Source organism: Lithobates pipiens, unplaced genomic scaffold (assembly GCF_037356315.1).
Source record: "Lithobates pipiens isolate NorthernLeopardFrog02 unplaced genomic scaffold, aLitPip1_a1.2 Scaffold_13, whole genome shotgun sequence".
In the NCBI taxonomy this organism is placed as follows: domain Eukaryota; kingdom Metazoa; phylum Chordata; class Amphibia; order Anura; family Ranidae; genus Lithobates; species Lithobates pipiens.
The window spans coordinates 84,175,066-84,187,008 of NW_027507718.1; the positions used below are offsets into that span (position 1 = coordinate 84,175,066).

The following is an 11,943-nucleotide window of genomic DNA, read 5'->3' on the forward strand; positions in this document are numbered from 1 at the left end:
GGGTGAATCAGTAATGATCCGCCCCGTGATGATCCGCTCACTCAGCGGGGATCGCTCCGTTGTCCCCGCTGAGCCGGCGGTGGACAGGGCGGTCTCCGCACACTGTGCAGGGACCGCCCTGTCAGATCTCTGCTCTCCTCTATGGGGATCGGATGAGCACGGACCGCCTGTCCGTGTTCACCCGATCCGCTCTGCAGACGGATAGAAAAATAGGATTTTCCTCCGTCTGCAGAATCGGACAGTTGCGGAGGCGGACAATAGCGGGTGTCTGCGGATGTTCATCCGCAGACACCCGCTATCCCATAGGGATGCATGTATGCCCGTATTTCTTCCGCAAACGGATGGATGAAATACGGACATACTGTCCGCATGTGTGAAAGGGGCCTAAAGCGCTGATGATGGCGCTATATAAGTAACTGAAATAAATAAAAATGTATTTCCTATGTGACATAATTGATCTAATAAGGGCGTAGTATATATTTATTTATAAGGACAATACTTAATAATGAATAGAGAGGTGTCTTCTGAACTCTATAACCTCCGAAGTTAAATTTTTTTTTTTTTTTGCACTGAACTGTGGGCCGGGTCATTCCCTGCCCTGCATCTCGCATGTTCTCAAGTATACCATTTTATTTATGAGCCAAAAATATTACAGTGGTTGGGTATTCGCAACCCAAATCCCCCTGAAGGTTTAAAATGAGGAACCCTCACCCATGGAAAAGAGCTTATGCTGCCTTCGGTAAGGGGTGGGGGTCTACATCTCTGTTCTGATTGAACCACTCATGTGATTGCTCAGTGACTTAAAAGTTGTGCCACCCTATAGTACCAATATTGTTATTTTTTCATGACGTATCTATATTTGAAAGCACTAATTATTTCCCTTGTGGTAAACAACGTTTCTGTGCTTGCCTAGATTTACTTCTAGCATACCAACCAAATTGGTCTGTCAAAGCCTTGCCCCTATTTCTTATAAGATCTATGTAAACATTTTGGATGTGCTTACTTAATACTGTACTATTTGCCATTTGTATAACCCAAGTTAATTAGGCCCTGGATTATGCTGTAGTAGAATCTAGATGGTGGTGGTGCTAAATTTATCCCTAGAGGCAATTTATATGTTTTTTCATATACCAAGTTACACAGATTTGAATATATTGTTAGGCCACAAAAATCTGCTTCAGTTTTATGGTTTTGTTTTTTGTTTTAATTTCTGTATTTCTCTAGTGTGACATATTACACATCAGTCCCTTTCACCACCCCAATGAAGCTCACTACATAACCTACAGTCCCTGCCAAATTCATACATTCATAATGTACCCTTAGAATCAGTTTCATCATTTTCCAGCCAACCCCTGAGTGTTTGTGGGCTGTGGGAGGAAAGTGGAGAACCTGGGGAGGGCATTAGGACTCCATGCATATAGGTTATCTGATGAGGATGGTGTGCTAACCTTGTAGCCACTACACTGCCCATGTCGGCATGTATGGCTCTTTGAAAGGGACACATGGGGGGGTTTATGAGAACTTTCAGCTGCCGGATGCAAGCTCTTTAAGTCTACCTATATATCTTGAAAGACAGAATGCTTCACGTAATTTTCATTCAGCAGCGCCAGACCTATTCTGCTTAAACCCTTTCATCCCAATAGTGTCGCTGCCAAGTTGGGGGTCTGCTTCCAGCAGCTCATGTGTCGTATCCTCACGTACACTCTAGACTGGAGATCCCGAGGATTTTATTTTCTTACAACCACTGAAAGTGCTCTGAGCTGGAGCCAGCATATTTCAGATATGATTCACATGCCCAGATAAACATACAAACCCGTATACTGTGTGAATAATGTAAGGCAAGTGTTTGCATATTGATAGTTGTACCCTGGATTATTTCACACATTTGTACAGATATTTAACACCCCTGCAAACTTGATTGCTATGCATTGTTCCTAAAGTAATTTTCTCAGTTTAATGCAAGAGTTGGTATTAAATGAGAGGTAATCTCATTATCCAATTAAAAGTGAACCTCTCAGGAGTATAAAAAAAAGCACTTTCTTCTGCAACAAAAAAAATAAAAATACAAAAGTCTGCCTGCTCACAGTGAGGTACAGCAGAACTTGAGTTCTGCTTTAGGCTGGGTTCACACATGTCCGGGTTGCAGTCCGGAGTCCTGTGTGTTTTCTATTTACCGGTTCAGGTGGGATTTCAGCAGCAAATTTTTCCCGGAATGCACACCTGAACCCGGACCCAAAAAAATGCACAGGACCCTTTTCAAAACTGCACTGCGGCCACCCCAGACATGTGTGAACCAGCTCCATTAAAGGCCAGTCACATTCACATGTTATGCAAATTGGATGTAGTTACAAGGGCATCCAATTCGCATATTTGTGAACCCAGCCTTAAGTCACCAAGGGGTTCTGTGACAGTGAAGTAACAGGCACTAGGTGGTTGTTGAATTTATTTAAAGCAGGATTTCAGGCTCTCTTATCCTATATAGAAGAGCTTCTTCTTGCAAAATGTATTAAGCACAACAGCAGTGTGCAAGCTACAAAATAACGCGTTTTGGCCAAAGCTATGAGGAAAGCTTTGGCCTAAACACGTTGGCGTGATGTGAATTGTACATTTCTGTTCATTTTGCAAGAAGCAGCTCTTGGGTTGCCAGCTATTTCTTTTATTAAAGAATCGGTGAACTACACAGCCACTCACCAACCCTGCTCATCAATTTTCACATGGCAGTAGAGCTTGGTTGAGTTTTTCTATTCTATTATCCTATCTGCTTCTGCTTAATTTTCTCCCCCACCATGTCACCACCCAGGCTCCCACAAGAACCAATGCCTGTCTTAAAACACATCCCCTATGTCCTGTGTGGTTCAAACAACTTCCATATGTCCAGTTTCATCTGAATGAGAGAGAATTACTTAAAGAGGCATTAAACCCAAAAGCAAACATTTATTATATTGCCTCTTACCAGTTCTTTGATGTGAGGACTGCATTCCAAATTTTTTAGGCTTTCTTCTGTGTTTGTGGTGATCCAGCCAGCAAGTCTGTTGTTTTTTAAAAGCCCAAGCTCTCTGACAGAGTGTATCAGTTTACAAGGATGAGATAAACCATTTAAAACTGGCAGGGGTGCTTACAATGATCAGATTTTATTCATGTACACCTATTATCCTAAAAGGAGAAAAACTGTTTGCTGAAACTGATTAATAAGCGTGAGCTGGAATTTGGCTTCAATTTGTTTGTACAAAGTGTATGTAAATCTACTAATACATTTACCACTGCCCCTATGCGGCTGTCTGCTGTCATTCATCCAGAGTGGTATCTCACTAATACAAGAGGTACGTTACTGACCAGATCACCAGGTGAAAACAGAGAAAAAAGCCATAGAAAAGACAATCGATACAACCACCACATCTAATGAGTGAAGTGGTTAAGGGCTTATTCAGAAGTACAATTAACCCCTGGTCCCTGCCAGGAGAACACAGTGATTGATAGTGGCTATAGCCACTGGCAATAATTGCATGTAAAATCTGACATCTGCCAAAATCTGACATTCTGGTTGTACCCAGGTCGATCGATGGATCGGCTTAAGTACAATTAACCATCCCATAAATGGTTCAAAGCTTGGCCAGTTGCTGCGGAACCGGACAGATTCTAACCTATGGCCGATGTTCTATGGAATAGTGCCCTTCGTTGAAAAGTGCCAATGCATGCGCAGTACTGAAGGCCACTCCAGCTAATTTCCCGATCAGCTGGCAGGACGTTACCATAGCGCATGTGCACATCGAAGGAGGCATTTTTTCAATGGAAGCTACTATTTGACGGGGGGAATTGAAAGCTATGCAAATAGCTATGCAAATAGCTATGCAAATAGCTATGCAAATAGCGGAAGAACCGCAGTTGTGAGATTGTGCCTCACTTTTTGCAGGGTGGGTTGTGGGTGTGTTGCAGGGTGTGTTGATCCAACCCGCCCTTAGACCCCTTTCACACCAAGGGCGTTTTGCAGGCACTATAGTGTTAGAAATAGCGCCTGCAATCCGCCCTCAAACTGCTGCTCCTTTGTCTCCAGTGTGAAAGCCCCGAGGGCTTTCACACTGGAGCATTGCGCTGGCAGGACGTCAGGAAAAGTCCTGCTAGCAGCTTCTTTGGAGCGGGGAAGGAGCGTGTGTGTGTTTACGACTCCTCCACCACTGCTCACCATTGAAATTAATGGGGCAGCGCTGTAATACCGCTGGCAAAACCCCGCTTTTTAACCCGTTCTCGCCCGCTAGCGGGGCGCTTTTACCCAAAATGCGCTGCAAATCCGACGGTAAAACGCAGCTAAAAATAGCAGTGTTTTACCGACGACGCTATAGGCTCGGTGGTGTGAAAGGGGTCTTAGACACAGGCGAAACCCGCCGTTCAACACAGCAAACCCGCCCTGCAACACAAAAGCCAACCTTTAGCACACTGTAAACCCGCCCACAACAGCGAGGCACAATCTGACACCTACGGTCTCTTTCTGCGCTCTGCATAGCTTTCAATTCTGCCTGTCAGATGGTATCTCCCGTACAAAAATGCCTCCTACATTGTGCGCATGCGCTATGGTGATGTCACGCCACCTGTTTAGGAAATCAGCTGGAGTGCCCTTACGTACTGCTCATGCGTGGGCACTTTTTTACGGAGGGCACTGAAGGCATAACTGTAATAGCAGCACTTCCACTACTCTGCATACTACAGCTGCTTTCTCTTAGTCCAGTCTTGAACATTTTTGATATTTTGTATATCTGCTCAGAGGACCACAACATATTTGTATTTAGTAATTTACTTTCTTTAGCAATATTCGTGATTGCCTGCATAGTGCCTAATTGAATGTTTATTTAATTGATGTGAATACATATTCAAGACACTCTCTCACGCTCTTCTTATTCTGGACAAATATCTGATAAGAACAGGGTGACTTGAGGGGAAGTTTTCAGCTGACAAACACTTCCTCTACGGGACATATTTAGGAAATGGTATTCACAATCAACTTTAGTTTATTTTCCAAGTCTAGGAGCCAGGCTTATTTACTGAAGCTTTTCCAAATGATGGTACAAACTGATTGCACCTTGTGTCAAGCATATGAAAAAACAATCTAATATTCAAATGTTCTCATCTTGTCCCTATTATACATATGCTGTGAGGGTCAGTACTGCAATGCAATTCAGTTGGCTATATCTGTATGCAGTGCATCCCAGAGCTGACACAATGTGCAGCTGACCAACAGTACACATACATTAGGACTTTTGAAACAATATAAAACCCCAATTCCAAAATAAAAAAGAACGCAATGATTTGCAAATCTCATAAACCTATATTTCATTCACAATAGAAAGTAGAAAACACATCAAATGTTTAAACAAAAAAGTACCATTTTAAGAATAATGAGAATAATTGATGGCAGCAACACATCTCAAAACAGTTAGGACAGGGACATGTTTACCAGGGTGTAGCATCCCCTCTTTTAGCTACACGCTGTTGGGAACTGAGGAGACCAGTTGGAATTTTGGAGAGGGATGTGGTCCCATTCTTGCCTGATATAGGATTCTAACCTTCAACCGTCCTGGGTTTTCTTTGTGTATTTTTTTGTTTCTAGATGCACCAAATATTTTTCAATTGGTGAAAGGTCTGGACTGCCAGCAAGCACCTGGACTCTTCTACTAGGAAGCCATACTGTTGTCCTAGATGTAGTATGCGGTTTAGCATTGTCCTGCTGAAATAAGCAAAACCTTCCCTGAAAAACGTCTGGATGGAAGCATATGCTTCTCTAAAACCTGGATATATTTTTCAGCACTGATGGATCCTTTCTAGATGTGCAAGCTGCCCATTCTGAGTGCTGACAGTTTCTTCTTTGCATGAAAATGTTTTACCTTGCATTTTTGAATGGCACATCACACTGGGTGTCATTTACTGTAGCGCGAATATGCGATTGTGCAGTGCAATAAAATAGTGCCCAAGTAAGCCAATTAAGCGATCAAGTGGGCGAATGCGCGATTCCCAGAGCATGCTATTAGCGGCGAGCTTGCCTTTGTAAATTCGGAATCAGTGATTATATGGATCTGCACGTGCCTATTGCGAACCCCATTAGTCTATGGGAACTGAACAGGAAAAATCAAAAGTGCCCATTTTGAAGGCTTACATGCAAACAATTGGCCATAAAAGGGGTATGGGAGGTCTGGGTACTGCCCTGGACAACCTGCATCAATAAAAAATAAAAAGCTAGTTTTTACAGCAGCAGTAACAAGGGGGCTCCCAGATTCCCCCCCCCCCATGTGAATGAGTATGGGATACCCATTCACCAAAAAAGCAGTGTAATGTGACAAAAGACAATAGCCAGTTTTTAACAATTCCTTTATTAAAAATGTCGTCATCCTCTTCTTCCTCTGTTTTTTTCCTTCCCTGCTTCTTCCTCCGATCTTCTCCTTCCCCGCTTCTGGTAGCTAGCTGCTGCCATAACAACGATATCCATCTTCAAACAGCTGACGTATAACGATGGTGGGTGGTCCGTAAGTGGTTAGGAGCTATGGAGGGAAGTAACATTTTGACGTCGCTTCTGCCCTGCAATGATATGGAGCTGGGTGGAGGCCAAAAGGGGAGAAAGACCCGGTCGCCTGCACCGCTGCCAGTGGCTCCGGTAAGTGGCGGGAGGGGGGCCCTCTCCCACCACGATAAAAGTGATCTTGCAGTGAATTTGCCACTGAGACCACTTTTATCTGAAAGAGGACCGCCCGCTGAAGTGAGGTTATGGCAGCCTTCTACTGCCATAACAATGATATTCCATTTCAAAGAGCTGCCGTATAATTATGGTGGGCGGTCCGTAAGTGGTTAATGTACTTGAGCCAAACAAAAAAAGAAGGCATGGAAATGATGCTCCAGCATTTGATAATTGTTAGAAGGGCCTTGCTCAAAAGACCTTACAATCTACAAGGGTAGGACACTTAAAAATTAGACACATTAAACAAATCACATTAGAAAAGCAGGGATGCTAATAACAAGCATGACCTAACCTTTTTTAAGATCAGAAGTCCTCGCCCCAAAGCCCAAAAAAGTTACATGGCAGAAATATAAGTTAAAAAAGACAAAATACAAAAGGCAGAGCACAATGTATTCACCGCTGCAAAGAAGCTGCTTGCAGGACTTTTTTTGACGCCCTGTCAGCGCAGCGCCTCAGTGTGAAAGCACTCGGGCTTTTACATTGGGATTGCAGTTGCGGCTTCTTTCAGGCGTTTTACAGGCGCTTTTTTTAAAGCTAAAGCGCCTGAAAAACGCCCCAGTGTGAAAAGGATCTCGGTGTGAAAGCACTCGGGCTTTTACATTGGGATTGCAGTTGCAGCTTCTTTCAAGTGCTTTACATACGCTTTTTTTAACGCTAAAGCGCCTGAAAAACGCCCGAAAAACACCCCAGTGTGAAAGGGGTCTAAGTCTAACATGTGAGATAGAAGAAATCATCAAACAGACCCAAAACGTACATCTATTTGTAACCCAATACACACTGCAATGGAAAATTCAGGCCTGTTTAAGGCCAAACGGCCACCACAACTGCAGTCCTTTAACCCTTTCATGACTAAGCCTATTTTTGACATTTGGTGTTTACAGGTTAAAATCCACATTTTTTGCCAGAAAATTACTTAGAACTCCCAAACATTATATATATATATATATATATATATATATATATATATATATATATATATATATTTTTTTAGCAGAGAATCTAGAGAATAAAATGGCAATTGTTCCAGTATTTTATGTCACACAGTATTCGTGCAGCGGTGTTTTAAACGCAACTTTTTGGGAAAAGTGGCACTTTTATGAATTTAAAAAAAACGAAACAGTAGTTAGCCCATTTTTTTTGTATAATGTGAAAGATGATGTTACGCCGAGTAAATCGATACCAAACATGTCACGATTTATAATTGCACGCACTCGTGGAATGACAAATTACCTAAAAATCTCTATAGACGACGCTTTCATTTTTTTTTTACCAGAGTTGCAGAGGCGGTCTAGTGCTAGAATTATTGCTCTCGCTCTGACGATTGCGGCTATACCTCACATGTGTGATTTGAACATCGTTTACATATGCGGGCGCGACTTCTGCGTGCGTTTTTCTTTGTTGCGTGAGCTCGCGGGGATGGGGGGGCTTTAAAAAATATTTTTTTTCTTATTTAAAATTAAGAAATTGTTTTAAAAATACAATAAAAATTTTGATCACTTTTATTGCTGTCAGAAGGAATGTAAACATCCCTTGTGACAGTAATAGGTGGTGACAGGTACTCTATATGGAGGGATCGGGGGGGTCTAAAAGACCCCCGATCCCTCCTTTACACTTCATAGTATTCAGATCGCCGTTTTTGGCGATTCTGAATACTATATATTGGCAGCCAAATAAACGGGAAGCGACGTCATGACGTTGCTTCCATGTTTACAATTAGGAGACTGGAATGAAGCCGCTTACGGCTTCATTCCAGTCTGTCCCTAGCCGCCAGGAGCAGCGGTTTGTTGATCAGGGCTCCCGATGGAATAGGAGCCCTGGTAAGAGCGGCGGGAGGGGGGGGGTGTCCCCTCCCCCTCCTCCGGTATAACAGCCAAGCGGCAGCCGCATCGGGTGTTATATCTGGAAAGTCGATCGCCGGCTCTAAAAAACAGTACCAGGATAATGCCTGCAGCTGCGGACATCATCCCAGTATAACCCCCGAAACCGAGTACGCACATCTGCATATGCTCGGCGGCAAGGGGTTACATAACCTAACAAGCTTGCTGACCTCCACCCACCCAGTAAAGGACACACCCACCAGTGTAACTGATTCTGTCTCGAAGTGGTCACACCTGTTCATTAGGAATACACACTTTACAAATAAAAAAAATGTCTCATTCAAGCATACAACATTAAAATAAGCGTGCAGCATCACACCAGACATATACATCCATATCTGGGCCAAAACGTCCCAGTTCTAGATTTGGTGCAAACACACACTTGCTTGATTAATAATGTGATTTCTTGGGGTTCCATTATGTGAAACCCATCAAAAATGTTAGCACTGGTGAAAAAGAAAGTTTAACACAACATATAATCCTGTAGCCAGCTAGCATGATTGGGAATCAAACCCAGAAACTCTGCGCTGCAAGGCTGAATTGCTAGGCAGTGAGCCACCATGCCATTCCATGTGTGCAGTCTGCATCTCTGTGGTGTCAAACTATCCCAAGTCCCAGGGGTGCAAGAAGTTGATCAATGGAAATGTACTGTGGAAGGCCAGAGAGCTAGGGAACAACCTGTTTCTGGCATATGACATCTGTTTTGAAGGATGGTTGTGGCTGATTACTGTTAGCATGCTGAGAGATAAACAGCTGTTATTTTGAGGGGTTTGGCTTTCTAAGAGGCTGCAATTAGTGGTGGTGGGGAAATGTTAAGGCTGATTATAGTCCTTGCCCATGGAAAACATGGCACAGTTTGCAATGGTGGTGGAACCCTCCTACACATAAATACTACATTTAGACATCATTTAGGGAAGTACCTGAGTGAGGATTTATGCCTTAAGGTGAAAAAACACCTTGCAGTCACCAGCCCCCCTGTTCTACTTACCTGAGCCCCTTCATCTCCTCAGCAGGGACATGCTGTCCCCCTCTCCACGGGGTCCCGGCTCTTGGCTGGATAGATTGATAGCAGCGCAGCCATTTGCTTCCATTGCAATGACAAAGGGGGGGTGGGGCCGAGTCCGACATTCGTGTCTAGAAGTGCTGAACTCGGGAGCACTCCTGCAAGGTAACCCCCTCGGGAGAGCACTTCTCCTAGGGGGTTATCTGATGCGGGAGGAGCCGGGAGAGCCGCCAGGGGACCCCAGAAGACTATGTCCATGGCCACTCTGTGCAAAACGAGCTGCACAGTGCCGGTAAGTATTATATGTTATTAAAAAAAAAAAAAAAGATCCTTTATGATCACTTTAAGTTAGAAAGACCTTGTGCATATAGGCACTTTAGCCAGTACAGCATTAAAACTGTGGTGTATTACGTCTCTTGGGAGGCACAGGTGATATGTAAAGCCCCCTGCCAGCAGCCTGTCAAAATCAATGACGGGCTAAAATGCACAGTAGCGGTATGCATATGCAAGTGGTACTCAAGTACAGAGCAATATGCTTCAAAGACCTATGCCCTGAACTCAAAGTAAACATTTAAGGTATACACCTTATACACGAGTACTGCTCGAATGTGCATACATTTCAGCCAGTCATTGATTTCAGCAGGCTCCTGGCAGTGGGATTTATTCAACACTTGTGCCTCTTTGGTGCCAAAATGCACCCAGTTTTAATGTAATACAGGTCACAGACACGTGTGCAGGAGACCTAACTGCAGCTTTCATATGTCTAACCTGACAGGTTCTATGTGAAGCATAACTGCAGGGAAAACATTTTTGAAATACATTTACTTGACAAAGGCTTTGTAAATATGTTCAACCAGTTTTGTGATTTACAAATGTGTGCCACACTGCATAGCTGGGCATGGGACTCCTATTTTCTGGTTCAACAATGTAGCTTCCTATGTCACCACCATTCTAATTGGACATCAGCATCATGAGCTCTGCCCAGGGAGTAAGGCAATGACTAAATACGCAGTAATAATTAGCCTGGACATAGTCAGGAATACTACTCCACTAATGATTGGCTCCATTTGCAAAATCGTTTATCTGAACTGCGTATTTTGTGATTTGCCAGGTGTTTTGTTCAAGTGTATTATAAATATTTCTATGCTGTGTTTATACAGATTTCTAGCTGATGACATCTATCTATTATGGGTTTTTAGCAGACTTTCTCATCTAGATATTCATATGCATATTTTATTATAGTAATAGTATCCTCTTATTCTATATTTTTTCAGGTGCTTTCATTGTCTGTTGGACCCCAGGCCTGGTTCTGTTGCTGCTTGACGTGTGCTGTCCACAGTGCAATATTTTGGACTATGAGAAGTTCTTTTTATTATTGGCTGAATTTAACTCCGCTATGAACCCCATCATCTACTCCTACCGAGACAAGGAAATGAGTGCTACATTCAAACAGATCCTGTGCTGCCAGCGAGCAGAAAGCGCAAACGGTCCCCAGGAGGGGTCTGACCGATCCGCCTCCTCACTTAACCACACCATCTTAGCTGGTGTCCACAGCAACGACCATTCTGTTGTTTGAACTGAGTGGTGGCAAGTCAGAAAATACATATGCCTAGGCCAAATTGGAGTGCCTGCCTAACTTGTGCTGCACAACCAGCATCATGCTAGGAATTGGGCTGGCAACTGTATTACTATTCTGAACACTAATAGGCAACTCCAGTGTTACTAAACCCCGTTTTAACATATGAATTTATAATTCTAGAAATAAACATTGGTTCACCTACCTAAAGCAATCTTTATGAACTTGCCACTTATAAAACTGCCGTTTCATGTAGAAAACATAGACCTTTTTAAATTATATATTCCATTCAATAAAACATGCATTTTATAGCCCATCAGCATGCCTGTGATGGACACTGTTTTTGAGTGGTTTGGTAACATTTGTATAGCTGCACTGCCTTAAAGGAAAAAAAAAAAAGATATTTTTCTAATATAAACTGAAGCATTGTGCTAGTTTTGTGTGTAGTCATTCTCCGTTATATGAAGTTTTATTTTATAAATATATATATAAATATATATATAATTTTTTTTTGTACCTGTTTATGAGGCATTTGTATGATTTCAAAGAAATGCACAAAGCCCGTAGACAAATAAAGGGATAACAAGTAGCAAAGGTTAATTTTGTAATGTGCACCCTTGGCAAGTATATGGGCTCTTGTTCAACAAGTCTTGATAACAACTTGGTTTGTTTAATCATAAGGACCATATGGATGCCAGGCTTTCCGGCAGTACTGACATTGGCGTCTAACAAGAAAACAAACATGGGCTTATGCCATCAATGTGATATT

The 11,943-nt window shown here is 42.8% G+C and overlaps 1 protein-coding gene across 3 annotated transcripts in view; it reads left to right on the forward strand.

Annotated features, from left to right (window-relative positions):
- LPAR1 (lysophosphatidic acid receptor 1) overlaps nucleotides 1-11,608 on the forward strand; it is a 220,247-nt gene extending 208,639 nt beyond the window's left edge. For all 3 annotated transcript variants that reach the window (XM_077475260.1, XM_077475261.1, XM_077475262.1), the window contains one exon: nucleotides 10,873-11,608. In XM_077475260.1, the coding sequence (XP_077331386.1) occupies nucleotides 10,873-11,174 (302 nt within the window). In that variant the 3' untranslated portion in view covers nucleotides 11,175-11,608. The remainder of the gene's footprint in view (nucleotides 1-10,872) is intronic.
- The last annotated feature ends 335 nt before the right edge of the window (nucleotides 11,609-11,943 follow it).